This window comes from Mastacembelus armatus, chromosome 5 (genome assembly GCF_900324485.2).
Source record: "Mastacembelus armatus chromosome 5, fMasArm1.2, whole genome shotgun sequence".
In the NCBI taxonomy this organism is placed as follows: Eukaryota; Metazoa; Chordata; class Actinopteri; order Synbranchiformes; family Mastacembelidae; genus Mastacembelus; species Mastacembelus armatus.
In genome coordinates, this window is record NC_046637.1 from 26,809,270 (window position 1) to 26,825,567 (window position 16,298).

General features: G+C 41.5%; 1 protein-coding gene across 1 annotated transcript; it reads left to right on the forward strand.

Annotated features, from left to right (window-relative positions):
* On the forward strand, positions 1 to 12,837 carry slc4a8 (solute carrier family 4 member 8). The gene is made up of 23 exons (XM_026306347.1): positions 1 to 82; positions 2,596 to 2,739; positions 3,294 to 3,429; positions 4,401 to 4,561; positions 6,428 to 6,604; positions 7,020 to 7,108; positions 7,618 to 7,775; positions 7,885 to 7,972; positions 8,060 to 8,206; positions 8,337 to 8,437; positions 8,865 to 9,039; positions 9,153 to 9,286; positions 9,462 to 9,707; positions 9,939 to 10,044; positions 10,222 to 10,383; positions 10,487 to 10,600; positions 10,696 to 10,857; positions 10,958 to 11,209; positions 11,330 to 11,398; positions 11,799 to 11,972; positions 12,076 to 12,207; positions 12,330 to 12,433; positions 12,696 to 12,837. The coding sequence occupies exons 2-23, from the start codon at positions 2,625 to 2,627 to the stop codon at positions 12,835 to 12,837; spliced, it is 3,144 nt and encodes a 1,047-aa protein (XP_026162132.1). The 5' UTR covers positions 1 to 82; positions 2,596 to 2,624.
* The last annotated feature ends 3,461 nt before the right edge of the window (positions 12,838 to 16,298 follow it).

A 16,298-nucleotide genomic window follows, 5' to 3' on the forward strand; every position in this document is an offset into this window, starting at 1 on the left:
AGGCCAGATGAGGAGGTGGTGGTAGACCAGGGAGGAACAAGCTCGATACTGAACATCCACTATGAGAAGGAGGAGCTAGAAGGTAAGCAAGCATTTATTTATTCATTTATTTATTGAGAACAAAGGTTTCTTTCCACAGTATTATACCATAGTTGTATTTGTATCACATGTACTGCATGTAGTGTGTACTGTTATATGTCTTTCTATTTGTAGTACTGTATTTGCTTATATTTCAACCTGTTCAGCTTACATTTTAAATAGCTAAATGTTACTGAGAGTCGCACAGAGAAAACACTGGTCATTATAGTCAACGTCAAAGTGCAGCCGCTGCCCTGCTCTCTAAGGGCTCACACATTCAGCCACGCTGCACATCTGTCCACATTTCTATCTGCACATGTGTGGTCTGTTATAACTAAAGGAAAAGTTGGCAGTGGTTTATCACTGACTGAGGAGGCCTTTTCTTGATGCATCTACAAGCAGAGATAAAATTATCTCTTCTTTTCAAGGGAATAGCTCCATTATTAGATTTTTAGCTTCATCAGAATTGTTTAGGTTTTTGCAAACACTGACTTGGCAACAACATATGCATAATGAAGAGTGCTCCTTCCACCCACTCTGCAATCTGTATTATGACCTTCACACCTGCAACTTTATTCTGCACAACACCACTGTCTAATGGAAAATCTAACTGTGATTCAGACACTGTGGGCAAAAACATTCAGTTCTATTGTGAATGAATCCATCAGCTGAAACAGAGTAAAAAGTGCATTATTCCCTTCTGAAATACAGTGAAGAAGAAGTATGGCATCTTAAACAAGGAAACTAAACAGGAAAAATATCTGTTCGTAAAGTTGTAGTCCCACAGTATACAAGATCTAATTATCTCACACCACAGGTGTCCTGACCTTACTTAACCTTCAGTGGATCAAATAAAACCACTTTCTGTCATACTGTCATAAATATTTTATGAGTCAGTGATATTGTTCAAGTTTTCTGCATGATTCATTTCTGTCATTCGTGTGTGTGTGTGTGTGTGTAGTTTTAGTCTTTGTCAGGTGAAGAATAGAGATGCACATTAATAATGAATGATCCCTCTATCCAAAGGATGTATGGGGGCTGATCAGTTATCTTGGCTATCCTGATCTGTTTGTGTGTGTGTGTGTGTGTGTGTGTGTGGGTGTGTGTGTGGGTGTGTTTCTGGGTGTGTGTGTGTGTGTGAGGGTGTGTGTCTGTGTGTCTGTGTGTGTGTGTCTGTGTGTGTGTGTGTGTGTGTGTGTCACTAAGCCCATTATCACTTTCCTGCAGGGATGCCAACATGTCCAGACATGGAAACCTCAGCTGCAGCTTAGTCGCGTTTGTGTCACTAAAACATATTTTGTTATGCACAAACATGCACATGAGCATCAAAGTGCCTCAGTGTTTCTAAAAATCTCTTGTTCAATCTTTTATTTTTTTATTTCAACTTTTGATCCTTTCATCTTAGAAGTCTCCTCGGTATTGAAATTGAACTGTTACAGCATGTTGTATTGAATGCTGAATTCACTGGTGATAATTACAGATGGCAGTGGTTGAGGCTAATATGGGATGTTGTTCAGCAGTTTTCTCTGTGGAGACTCTTTCCCTCACTTTAATGGCTTTCATTTCCAATCACTTGAACCATCTGAGCTCAGAGACCATATGCTGCTGTTATTTTTCACATTGTAAGTTACCTCCTATGTCTTATTCTCTTTTATTATTTTGCATCTGGAAGGTGAATGTGTGTGGCAGTTTTATCCTACACTTGTTTTGACTTTTAATAATCTCATCAGAAAAGCTGAAATTAAATGAATGTGCATGAATATACAGAGTGGGCAAAGTTCTGCTGAATGTCAACAAAATACCGCTGGGTCTATGTGTCAGATTTAAAAGAGGTGTGATGATCACACAGATGTTAGACACACAGCAGGCTGGAAGCACATTTCCAAATAATCACAAGGTTAGTATGAGTAGAGGATACAGGCAGGAGAGAGAATTTAAAGGGAACAAAATGTAACGTCAACAGCTTCGTTGTACCAGGTTTTGCTTCTTGAAAGTTGGAAGATGAAGTCTGTGTTTCTAAAACATCATCTGCCTAAGGAGCAGCCCAAAACTGAACAACTGATCTAACTTTAGCAAAAGAGGCTTCCAATCTGTCAACGCACAGAGAAAAATCAATTCAAAAACGATGATGTTTTGGTCAGCACGTTGATCAGACAGCTGGAGGAATGAAAGACAAAACAGTCTTACAACGATACTGAAAGCTAAAGTGTAGATCTGTTCGTTGTGTGACTCTTACTGGGTCTTTAAATAGACATCTGAAGAGAACAGACAGCTCTGTTCTATATTAGATTAGTATTATTTTTTTAATTCGTATTTATTTTATCTACAACTGTATCCCTCTAAGGTGCACTTACTGAACAGTGTATGGCCATTTATGTGATTGTGATGACATTTCAGGATTTCCATTTCCAATATCGTGTTGAACACTGACATTGTTGAAGCATGTCTTAGTCACAAAGTAGGCTATAATACTGATTTTAAAACAATATGTTTAGATGTTTATTTTAAATGTTTCAGGCCACAGGACTCTGTTCGTGGGGGTTCGAATGCCAAGGCAGAGCCATCGTCACCACAAGGCCCACGGCTCTCGCCACCGCAAGAGAGATAGAAGGGCAGCAACACAGCAAAGCGAGGGAACTGAGACGACCACCTCTAGTCACGGTAACATACACACATATACACAAAACCTCTTTTACTACTTCTTTATTTACTGTGTCCTTTGCTTTTCCAGTCTGGCATTTTTACAGCCATTCATCGATCAGAGAGGAATGCAGATTGGTTATGGATCAATCTAAAAATGCATGCAAATGCACATTCACCTCCCAGAGAGGAGGCTGTGGTTGTTAAACAAAGTCTATCAATACTTCAGGCACTTCACACATGTGCACACACATACAGCACTCCAGGCTAAAATTGACAGGCCCACTAATTAGCTGCCAGAGAGCAGGACCCAGTAAGTATGTTGCATATATGTGTGTGTGTGTGTGCGTGTGTGCGTGTGTGTGTGTGTGTGTGTGCGTGTGTGCGCGCGCGCGTGCGTGTGCGGGGGGGTTTGATAAATTTGTTTCTATGTGTGAATATGTTTCCCTGGTCTTCTGTATCTATTGTCTGGACCCAGTAGGCATGTCATGAGTTGTGTTGTGTGTGCTGGTAAAAGTCTTTTAAGAGTCGCACTTCACCTCTCCTGCCTGTCTTACATTCTCTCGCTTCATAAGACACACCATCCCAGCGGGTCCAGTTCATTCTGGGCACAGAGGAGGATGCTGAGCACGTGGCCCACGAGCTGTTCACTGAGCTGGATGAGATCTGTGTGAAGGATGGCAAGGATGCAGAGTGGAAGGAAACAGCCAGGTCAGGATCTCCTCTGGGAGTCATCGGCAATAACGCTTCTGACAGCCTGGCAGCTCTGCAGCTGTATTGTTACACAGAAGTGGTGCTTACATTTAAAGAATACTGAGTCATTTCTTGGTTTGCCTAAAGCAGAAACCTTCAACAAGGGAAAAAGAAACAAACACCACTTTGATTTTATTTATGCCAGTCAAATGCCAAATTCCAGTTTCATATGCTAATGCTGACATTTAATAATGCAAATGATTTGCAATGTAAAAGCTGGTTTGTGTGTGGGATACACAAACATCTTTCAACATCTGCACTGAGCTTTAATCAGATTTCATGAGGTCAGATTAATCAGATGTAAAACAGGTTCTGGAGCAGTGCACTGCTAATTACACCACAGTGTAGGAGCTACACTTTAAGATTGGCACGTTTAGTCTCACACCCTTAATAAAAGCAAAAAAGAAGACAAACTGGTCAAACATCCCATGCAATGTTTAAATATAATATAATATAGAACAACCTTTTTAGGAAATATATTGGTAAATATGCCCAATGAAGAATCACTCAGAGGGTGTAAACATGATAATACTTCACCTTTACTGTTGTTTGAAAACTTTGATTCAATGTGTAATATCTAGATGTTTATTAGCAGAAATGGAAAATGCTATTCATAAATATGTTGTCCTTAGTGTGTAATCAACAGAAAATACCAGCTGTTGTATTTTCATAATCTCAAAATAGGCCTTTTAAATCCTCATTGGGTACAGGCCCTGTGATGGACTGGGGACCTGTCCAGGGTGGACCCCTGCCTTCCACCCAAAGAGAGCTGGGATAGGCTCCAGCAGGTCCCTGGGACCCTGGTTAGGACTAAGGGGGTATAGATGATGGATGGATGGATGGATAGGGTGCAGGATCCCAGAACAGACAAACCGAACACTGGCTTGATAACAACATGCCCTGGTGTTTTTCCTGTCTTCGCTGTGCAGGTGGCTGAAATTTGAGGAAGACGTGGAAGATGGCGGGGAGAGGTGGAGCAAGCCTTACGTTGCTACTCTCTCCCTCCACAGCCTGTTCGAGCTGCGCAGCTGCATCATCAATGGCAGCGTGTTGCTCGACATGCATGCTGACTGCATTGAAGAGATTGCAGGTGAGAATCTTTTTTCAGCTAAAATACTTAACATTCAGAGTGCTATTTTAAAATGCACACCAGAAAATAATAGACTTTTTACTAATTTTACATAACAAAATTCTATGATCATTATAGTGCTGTACAGAACATGGTGGGAAAAGTCATAAACTGTGTCTGGACTATTCGTTATTAGAAAAAGTCTGATATATGTTTTTATCACTGGTGTAAGTGATGTTGTTGCTTCTACAAATGGTTATACTATGATTTCACTATTTATTTTTCTCACTCAAGTACCTTCTTGGCTTGTTGTTGAGTAGATACTGCATTTATTGATATGAAACAGGCTCTATACATCAGCCTAAATGCCTGGTGGGTGTCTTACAAATCTGTTTATCCTCCTCAGAGAGGAGACACACATATAATATAGGCCTCATCATTGTGCTAGATGCACACACACACACACACACACACACACACACATACACTCTTGTGTTATCACATTGAACAGGCATTGTACTTGTGCCTTTACCTTAATACTCAGTTTTTGTTTTACTGGAATATCACAGCAGAACCAAAAGGTGAGCTTGAACTACAGCTGAGCCTGATTTGCATAAAAAATACAAATGGACAAAGCTGCTACGCTAATTCAGTTTCATTTGCATGCAGTTAACTACACAACTATACTTTTATGAGAGCACGCGTTTGGATAAGCAATGTCTGTTCATGTTCACGAGTGCATGTGTATGGGATAAATCTAGTACAAACAAAAAGGGTCTGGGTTCTCCAGCATTTCATGACCACAGCGTGTTAGGTTCACATGATGAACAGCCTTGTTGCCTGCACTCACTCCTCTTTGCCAAACCTCTACCACTCTTTCTGCTTATCTCTCTCCTCCATGTGACTCCTGCCAGCAGCACCTGGCAGCCAAAAAGAAAATAAATCATGAGAAAAAAGTTATTTACATATGTACGTCATTATTTTTTGAAGTGTTGAAGGTTGTTCTTCCTATTCTCTACACCAGCTGGGTGCCCAAATAATTTAATTCATAAGTTTGACAAATTAAATTTAAAAAAAAAAAGTAAATATAAGGGAAATTTATGATCCAATTTGATTTTTATAGCTGCCTGCTCTTAGTGAGTCTGACATTTGACTCATGGTCGTCTGTTTGATGATAGACTGGAGAAGGCAGAGGTGCTGCTGTATTCTCAAATTAAAAACGTGGAAGTGGAAGCGTCATTAGATGAACAGATGATTCAGGCTGCTTTGTGTTGTCACTTGTCACTGTCCCAATTAACATGGCTGGTCATTATATGCCAGGAGCTCAACACATTTGCACTGGCTCTGAAGAAGTGTACTCAGGGTGAATGAAGGCGCTGCAGTGTGTGTGTGTGTGTGTGTGTGTGTGTGTGTGTGTGTGTGTGTGGCTGATTGTGAGAAGCAAAGGAAGGATGGAAAGAAAGATCTAGTGCTGATTCAGCTGGTCAGCACAAAAACAGAGAAAGGACTAAGGAGGAGGAGCAGGAGTGGAGAGGGAGATGCCGATTGTTCTCTGCAGTCACACATTGAGTGATATCTGATACATATCTACTAACTTTTCCAACACACATCTTCTGTTCAACACTGAGCCTTTACTTATTCACAGACACCTGAGCAGATTATTGTATTTCTTTAAAACACAGACGGTATTGGCTTATAGATTAAAAAAGGTTTTATTGTTGAAACATCAAGGTTCCTTATAAATGAGGTTTATAAAGCTGGTTATGATTTGATTAAAGCTCTGGTCAAAGTAGCCACAGTTAATGTAGACTGTGGAAATGAAAGCTGTCTGATCCCATTAATATGAAACTGTTTGATAATACTCAGGAGTTTGTCTTCGTGTTGCAGACATGGTACTTGACCACCAGGAGGCGTCCCATGAGCTGGATGACAGCGTGAGAGTGAAGGTGCGTGAGGCTCTGCTGAAGAGACACCATCACCAGAACGAGAAGAAGAAGAACCTGATTCCCATCGTGCGCTCCATCGCAGAGGGATCCCGCAAACAGTCAGAGTCCCACCTGACAGGTGGCTTTCATAGATTATATCACATGCAAACGTGGCAAATTTCATCGATAAACAGAAAATGTTTTGTTTTAAATCAGATATACAATTTTCACTTTTTTACATCTGGCTACAGAATCAGTGTAAAGTCTTATGAACGGGAGGTTATTTATTCAGAGACGGCTCTGTCTGATAAACAATTATATATGATTATTTTTATTTTTAACGAAAAACCAGCAAGACTAAAACAGACAGATGAAACATAGAATCTCTCAACTGTGTCAAAACTGATTTGACTCTTCTTAAGCGAATGTGCAGCGTATTGGCAGCTAAGCATTACTGCTTCCTGGTGTTTGTTTTTTCTTCCATTTTGCACTTTGCAGGAAAATGAATGAACATATTAACTGATTAAATCTCTCTCTCTTCTACTGTCCAGCAGGATCAGCCACATCTCCCCAGCCTCCTCCCTCTGCAGAAGTAGTTAAGAACGGTGCTGGACACGACAGCACTCAGGTGGGCCTTAGCAAGGTAAACAAATGTGTGCCATTTTTAGTGCCCACTGTTTGGGTGTGGTGCTCTGAAGACAGAATAAGAAAAGAGGAGACACAGTTGTCTATCATCAAATCTGTGCATGTAGCTGTAAGAATAAGCTAAGATCTGTAATCAATAATCAGCTAGGTCATATACTGCCCCCTAGGAAACAACAGCAGAACTACATTTGTTCAAAGTGCCTCCCTCAGCCCATCAATGAACAACCACACAAAAGATAAAAGCTTCCATTTAGCCATTAACTTCCATCTGGGAATGGAAGTTCATATACTGTACGCACAGTTTAATATCCCAGCACTGCAATGCAAACAAGATTCTCTGGCATTGAGCTGCTCGTTGTGTATGACTCTTACATTTGAATACATTTATGTTTGCAATTAGTGTTAAAGTAATAGTATACATGCAATACTCATTAATACAGATATAAACTACTGGATTTTTATTTGTTTGAGTGATACTGATACTGCCTTTTGCTTTTACTTCACCAGGTGGACCTGCACTTCATGAAGAAAATCCCAGAGGGTGCAGAGGCCTCCAATGTGTTAGTGGGCGAGCTAGACTTCCTGGAGAGGCCCATTGTGGCCTTTGTCCGCCTCTCCCCCGCTGTGCTGCTCAGTGGACTCACTGAGGTCCCCATACCTACCAGGTCAGCCACAGCTCTCTGCAGATACAATGACAATTCTTTAGCTATAAAATCATATTAGTTAAGTTCAACAATCCATAAACAAAATGATATATTCTAAATCAAATGTCAGGTTCCTCTTCATTCTCCTGGGCCCGGATGGAAAAGCTCAGCAATACCATGAAATTGGACGCTCCATGGCAACTATCATGACAGATGAGGTAAGAGCTCTGTAAATAAAAATCTATTTCACAGCATCAAACCTGAGAAGGCAAGCATTAAATTCTCAAACGTTTCTGTGGGGCCAGATTTTCCATGACGTAGCATACAAGGCAAAAGACAGAAGTGACCTGCTGGCTGGGATAGATGAGTTCCTGGACCAGGTGACTGTCCTGCCACCTGGAGAGTGGGACCCCTCCATCCGCATTGAGCCTCCTAAAAATGTCCCTTCTCAGGTACACAGCTACAGCAATAAAGACTTCCTTTTCATGTTTGAATTTGAGGTACAACAATGAAACAAAATGGCTGCATAGGTAAAGTGTATAATGTTTGTTTTTTGGCTGATCCTGGACTGGGTGCCTGCAGGAGAAGAGGAAGATGCCTGGAGTCCCTAATGGCACAGTCTGCCCAGTAGAGGAGGAGCTACATGCTGAGCATCATGGGCCAGAGCTGCAGAGAACTGGGAGGTAAACTGTCAGTCGCTTCAGTCATGTGCACTATCATCCAAGTTATATACCAAAGCCAAACTAAGATGTCCGTAAGAAAGACCTTACGCTCTACAAATGGTGACTGACAGACCATGCTGCCAGAAAAACAGCCTGTGCAAAAACATGGACAGAGGCAGGTTTCTGGGGTAACATGTTGCAGCTTGGGGCTGTTTGTCAGTTGCTGTAGGAGCTGCAACAGGACAAGCAGGTGACAACCACCACAGCTGAGCATGATAGCCTGAGGGGAATCATGCAGCCAGAGATGTTTCACAGTATTTCTCAAAGAGCTACTGTGACACACAAACTTGGAGTTTCCTTCTTATCGGATTAGTTGTTGACTAAACTCCTATTAACAGCTCACATTTGGAAAAAACCCTAACATAAGGACTCTTTGTGTTGCGGTCAGGTTGTGTGGCGGTCTGATACTGGACATCAAAAGGAAAGCTCCCTACTATCTGAGTGACTTTAAGGATGGGCTGAGCCTCCAGTGTGTGGCCTCTTTCCTCTTCCTCTACTGTGCCTGCATGTCCCCGGTCATCACCTTTGGAGGACTGCTGGGGGAGGCGACAGAGGGACGCATTGTAAGAGCATCTACACACTCAAATACTGTACTTATAGAGCTGTAGTGTGACCGGAGCGCCATGTGTTGCACAGAAGACAACAAAACCCTTTGTGTTTCCACCACATGTCTTAGAGTGCCATAGAGTCCTTGCTCGGTGCTTCTATGACTGGAGTGGCCTATTCTCTGTTTGCCGGTCAGCCTCTCACCATTCTGGGCAGCACGGGTCCTGTGCTGGTCTTTGAGAAAATCCTCTTCAAGTTCTGCAAGTATGTTCAGTATTTCAACATCGTGTTTGTGTCATTTATTATCACCATTCTGAGATTTATTCAGCTGAAACATCCATCCATCCATTATCCAGGGGTACACCCTGGACAGGTCACCAGTCCATCACAGGACCTCAGCTGAGACATTAGCCTCTAATCTCTTATCCTTTTTTTTCAGGGACTACGAACTGTCCTACCTGTCACTAAGGACCTGCATTGGCCTGTGGACGGCCTTCCTGTGTCTGGTACTGGTTGCCACAGATGCGAGCTCTCTGGTGTGCTACATCACTCGGTTCACAGAGGAGGCCTTTGCGGCGCTTATCTGCCTCATCTTCATTTATGAGGCTTTGGAGAAGCTCTGCCACCTGGGAGAAATCTACCCCTTTAACACACACAGCGATCTGGACAAACTCACACTGACTTAGTAAGTAACAAAATGTTCACTTTGCATGTTTCCTTCCTACTTTCGCCTGCATCTTCACAGAGTGGATTTAATTGTTTCATCATATCATATCCTTTCCTTCAGTTCCCTTTGTGACTGGCCTAGTTTGACAAATAAAAGAGTGTGTGTGTGTGTGTGTGTGTGTGTGTGTGTGTGTGTGTGTGTGTGTGTGTGTGTGTGTGTGTGTGTGTGTGTGTGTGTCGTTCTTTGTAGCTGTAGGTGTGCAGAGCCTGGTGATCCCAGTAATAAAACCTTAGAGCTGTGGAGTGAGAGGAACATCACAGCCTCTGACGTACCCTGGGCCAACCTTACTGTCAAGGTAATGAAACTATGAAGAAACACACTCTCATGCACTCCTAATGTCAGTGTCACATGGTAGGACACCCTCTGTGCTTACTTTTAACATTCGATCAGATCATTTTGATCTTTCAGTTTATTTTCTTTTGAGTCGTCTGAGGGAAATTTATTCTAATACATCCTCTACAAATCTCTGCAGGAGTGTATCAGTCTGCAGGGCAGCTTTGTTGGGACAGCCTGTGGCCACCATGGGCCCTACACCCCAGATGTTCTCTTCTGGTCCGTCATTTTGTTCTTTTCGACCTTCTTCATGTCTGCCTTCCTCAAACAATTCAAGACTAGCCGTTATTTCCCCACCAAGGTATTTAATCCCTGACTGCTCTCAGGGTGACCAGACATCGACAGTCCTGACGTGCCACATTAGTGACCACTGAACTCTGAGCTTTCTAACCTCCTGTGCCCAGGTGCGATCCATGATCAGTGACTTTGCCGTGTTCCTCACCATTGTCATCATGGTTCTGCTTGACTATGTCATTGGAATACCCTCCCAGAAGTTGAAGGTGCCCAGCAAATTCCAGGTATAGAGATAATACTAATATTAATGTGAACATGGATATAAAGCTCCACATGGTTACTGAATCATGACTCACTCTTGTTTAATGTAATGCTGCAGCCCACCAGAGATGATCGAGGTTGGCTGATCAATCCAATAGGACCTAACCCGTGGTGGACAGTCCTAGCTGCCTCTATTCCTGCTCTTCTCTGCACCATCCTTATTTTTATGGACCAGCAGATTACCGCCGTCATTATCAACCGAAAAGAGCACAAACTCTTGGTGAGAAAATGTAGGAAAATTCAGGTCATACTACTTTTATTTGTAGCGTAAATACAGTTGCCTTATGAGACTGTGTCTTTCTTTTTTCTTTGTTTTGCAGAAAGGTTGTGGGTACCACCTGGACCTACTGATGGTGGGTCTGATGCTGGCGGTGTGCTCCATCATGGGCTTGCCCTGGTTTGTAGCAGCCACGGTCCTGTCCATCAGTCACGTCAACAGCCTGAAGCTGGAGTCAGAGAGCTCGGCTCCAGGAGAGCAGCCTCGCTTCCTGGGCATTAGAGAGCAGCGGCTCACGGGCCTGGTCATCTTCCTGCTCATGGGATGCTCTGTATTCATGACTGGAGCCCTGCAGGTCAGACACACAAGCTATGTGATGCTGCCCCCCTCTGGCTGGGATATGTAGTCAACAGAATCAGAGCATGAAATGATGACCATGTTCACCGATGTACTGTATGTTGGGGTTTTTTTCCAGTACATTCCAATGCCGGTGTTGTATGGTGTTTTCCTTTACATGGGAGTGTCTTCATTAAAAGGCATCCAGGTAATCTGCAATGTGACATACACACAAACCCAATCCTCTATCAAAAATAAGGTGTATAGTAAAGCTGCAGTGTGTACAGATTGAAAATCTTCAACTCCCCCTGGACTAATCTCTAATTATATTCAACATATAAATTAAGCTGGGAGTAATTCAAACACAGAATGTTCTTAGCTGTCCCCTCTATCCCATCCATTTTCTAATTTAGCTGTCCCCGTTATGCCCTCTACAGAGCTCATTAATTCTGCAGCAATCCAACGAGGCCTGAGAGTTAATTTGTCATCCATAATCACTCCCTTTCTCTCGCCATATTCCCCATCTGTCTTCCTCATTTATTCATTTCTCTCCAAACTCTCTTTGTCTCTAACCTTCCTACCACCTGTGTTCATCTGTCACTTCTCAGTTCTTTGACCGTCTGAAGTTGTTTGGCATGCCGGCTAAGCACCAGCCGGACTTCATTTACCTGCGACATGTTCCTTTGAGGAAGGTGCACCTGTTCACTGTTACCCAGCTCACGTGTCTGGTGCTGTTGTGGGTCATCAAGACTTCACCTGCTGCAATCATCTTCCCTATGATGGTGAGATGACCAGCACTAACAGCAATTTACTATTTTCCCTATAGCAGCATGTTTTCTTCCTGTTGTGACATCTGTAACATCTGCTGTGTCACTGTGTCTGCAGGTGCTGGCTTTGGTTTTTGTCCGCAAACTGCTGGACTTGTGCTTCTCAAAACGGGAGCTAAGTTATCTGGATGACTTAATGCCTGAATGGAAGAAAAAAAATCTTGATGATGCCTCCAAGAAACTAGAAGAGGTAGTCTAAGTCTTTAAAAATAAACATAAATAACCACACATACGAACAAACATGAATAAATGTATAACTAAAAATAAATCAAGTATATACTGTAAGTTCGGTTGCATGCATGTGTCTTTTAGGAATCACGGGTTATGCTCAGTTCAAGGAAAGAAGATACAGCTGCTGTTCATATCCCCATGGAGAGCAACAAGCCTGTTCAGACACCAAAAGCACATGACCCCAAGTGAGTACAGACACATACTGTATATGTCTGTGGGTGTGTGTGTGTGCACACATTTAAATAGAAGGGATAAACGTCATATGGTCATAGTGGTAAAATTATAGAGAACTGTGTTTTGCCTTCCTGTTTATCTACTATATATGCATGTTTGTCTTGTTTTCTGTGTTGATGCCTGTTTTTAACTGCACCCTGTGAGTAGTAATATGTTAAGACCCTCCCCCTAAGCTCCTTCTTACTCCGTCCCTGTCCTCTCCCTGCTCCTCAGGTGTGACCCCTCTGACATTAATATATCTGATGAAATGTCTAAAACCACTGTGTGGAAATCCCTCAACTCCAATCAAAAGGAATCCCGTCCCCTGGTTGCTAAGAAGGCAAGGCCAGACCCTGTCGCTCCTCACCTCGTGTGAAAATACTCCCATTACATATTGTGGCTTCTTGCTTCTCTTGTGCAATTGTTGCTCCAGCTTGTAACCTCAAATTGAAAGCAGCCTTAACTCTGGGTGTGTTTGTTTTTACAGGATTGAAGGGATCACTTTCATAGATGAATAAAAGATGCTCACAGTTCTGGCAGATTCAAGTTGACTGGTTCTGGACCACAGGACACCGGGATTTGGCTGCATCGACCATCAGCCACTTCAGGTCTTAGAAAAACAAGTCTCAATGATTTCTACCAGCTACCCACAACACGTAGTGCTGTCCACAAACACGCACACAAAGACAAGGGCGCAGTACACTCATAAACATATACATGCACCTTTTTCTGTATTTGTGAGGACTGTAAAAATATTCTAAGTCTGTATTTCCCAAAACCAAAGCTGTGAAATTAAATTACATACTAACCTTAATTCTGACCCTTTGTCCAGCCACCACAATAACATCAGTCACTGAAACTATCATGATGATACTGACATGGGCTTGATTTTCATTTTCATTTTGCCACCAAAAGGCTGTTAGAAACAGCCTGAGTTAACTTAGCCATCATAACCAGATGATCAGTGGCCTGATCTCGACCAACATCATCTTGATCCATGGCCCACCGGCTCAGTCACGAAACAACACGAGGAAGTAGGCCCATAGTGACGAGGGCTGGCTAGCAAACTGCGTTTTTCTCCCTCTGACGGCATCAAGGACGACGTTAATGAAATGAATTCTCTCCTGTAAGAACATGCACCTGTGAGAACTCAACACCATCGGACCACTCACTTTGAATTAACGTGGGGATGCAGTGAGACGCACTCAGACAACATCATTTAGACAAAAATCTGCTGCTCCTCTGACAGTAAATAATGAAAAACTACTGACACAGCTGCTAACGGCCGTGGTCATGTCACTGAGATATGTGGGCATTTTCTGATTCACAGCTGGAAACTATAAAACTCAGCCAGCCCATCTGTGAGTATTTTACTGTCACTGGTTTATCTCTAAACCAGTGAGTCTGGGTGGTATGTTTCCAGATGTTTGTCCTATATCAACACAATACTTCTTTTAAATACTAGAGCCAGCCATAGCTAAAGCCATAAGCGAAATGCTCAGTTGCCACTTTATTAGATACACTTAGCTAAAACGGATGCACTCTAATACTCTAAAACAGTCCTGCAACAAATCCTCCCTTTAATGAAAGGGATGTTTTTTGTTTGTTTGTTTGTTTGTCTGATTCAGAAAAGGGTTGATTCAACTTCATGGGAAATGCAGAGTTTGTAGTTGGTGTTGCCTCTGAACTATAATGCTAAAAGTCTTTCTAAGTGGCTTTGGCAGCTAGGTGAACCTATTAAACTGGTATTTGGGAATTGCCCTCGTTCTTAGCTACTGTTTTTAAGCCTTTCAGTCCTCACAAGGATAGAAGAGCCAATACACACACACACACACACACACATAACAGAAACCTCTGTACTGTTTTTCACCCATTCATCAGAAACAACATCCAGGTCTCTATAGGCAGGTGGGCTATATAATGGAGTGTAAATGCTCCTTTAAAACAAACCAGTTTTTAATTTTTTTAATAATCTTAGTTTTATCAGCCATCTTTCATGTAGATCTTTCTGGATCATCTGTTGATTTAATGTGCTATGTATGTGCTCTTTAAAAAAAAAAAAAAAAAAATACTAATGATATGGTAAGTTATTAAAAAAAATACATCGTGGATTCAGTAATATAGTACATAGACAAATCCTCTTTGGAGGCTTAAAGCTTTGTGTCAGTTTTTTGTGATGATGTAAACTGAACAGGATCAATGTTAGAAGACCCAGCGGGGTCAGTAATGTGTTTTGGGGAGTAATGTTCTCCCTTCATGGATGTTTGTCTGTGAACTAATGATTGTGTAGGATGGAGATTGTTCTACCTGATGTTTGTCACGTGTTAGTACAGTGTCTTATTTCTTTACCTCAGATAAGGTCACGAATGCTCCTGCAAGGCACTTTGAATGACAATAAGTCAGGGGAAACCAGAGCAGAAACAAGTGTGTGTGTGTGTGTGTGTGTGTGTGTGTGTGTGTGTGTGTGAGAGAGAGAGAGAGAGAGAGAGTGAGTGAGTGTGTGCATCCCTTTGAATATCAGGAAAATAATAACTATTGTTATTTTTCGGGGGGGTGGGGTTGCAGGATTTTCTTTTAAGCAATAATTTACCCAAATTGACAATACCACAGCTTTTAGTTTATCAGGGTCCTTTTGTGTCAGTGCAACCTTGTTTATCCAGCCTGGGTGGAAGTAAAGCTGTCCAGGAAAATCTAACATTCATTACACATGCCAAAGAGAAAATTTCAACATTACACACACTTGAAAGATGCTATTTTGACAGAGATGTTTTCACGGTTTGTCCTGATTAATGAGACTAGATGTGCAGATGTTGATTTGGATAAACAAGGCTCTACTGCAATGAGCTCCCCTTCATTTTCTACTATCAGTCACCTGATATGATTGTCTTTAATGGATTTAGGATTGGACTGTTCTTTTTGAGTGTCATACACTAGCGTCACCTCATAGCTCGGAGATTTAAAGGGAGCAAAGAGGTTATGGTGTAAAAGAATGACGTTCAATGATTTACTAATAACTTTATTTGTAGTTGCACTTTCTGTAGATAAGGAATTTGTGATATGTTTTATTTTGAAGAGCTCTATTAAGCAATTAAATTATTTTAAAATAAATTATTGAAGTTATGTATTTTTAGAAATAAAATTCCAACATTGTTCTCTTTATTTTCTGTATATACTGTAATAAGCAGGATGAGCTAAGAAGAAAGCTGAAGAATGCAGCATATAAATAATGTTTTAATGATTGAACCCAAACATGTCTAATAAATGGCAGTTGTTTGTACTTTATGAGGAGCTAAAGAGTCTTGAAACTGTTCTTAAAACAATTATTCATTGGTATTTAACTGGGAAATAAAAAGCAGTATTAACACTAGTATAAATAGAGGAGATTAATCAAGCAAATGACCTGAATGAAGCGATGCTGTAGCTGCAAAACCTGAAAAAGTCAATGGTGCATGTTGTTGCTAATTAAGTCAACTCTTCTTTTAAAAGAGGAAAAAATTAGTTTTTTCTTTTTATTCTTTCAGAAGTTTCATTTTTAAACCTTTAAGACAGCAGGACATCCAAATCACTCCACATTTTAGAATCAAACTTACAGGTAAATTGTTGGTGAATGAATAAATTAATCTATTAAAAATTGATCTAATTCAAATACTTGATCCATTCATTGATAAGAGTCGTGTACTCTCTAATTAAATACCAAGTAGTGAATTGCAGGAATGCCATAAAATATTTTCAAGACTGTTTCCTCCATAGTCCCTGTATTTTCTTTCCACTTTGTGTTGCTGAGACGAGACATGCAGTAATACCTCCTCCAAGATGCAAATGTTCTGCTTTGTACAG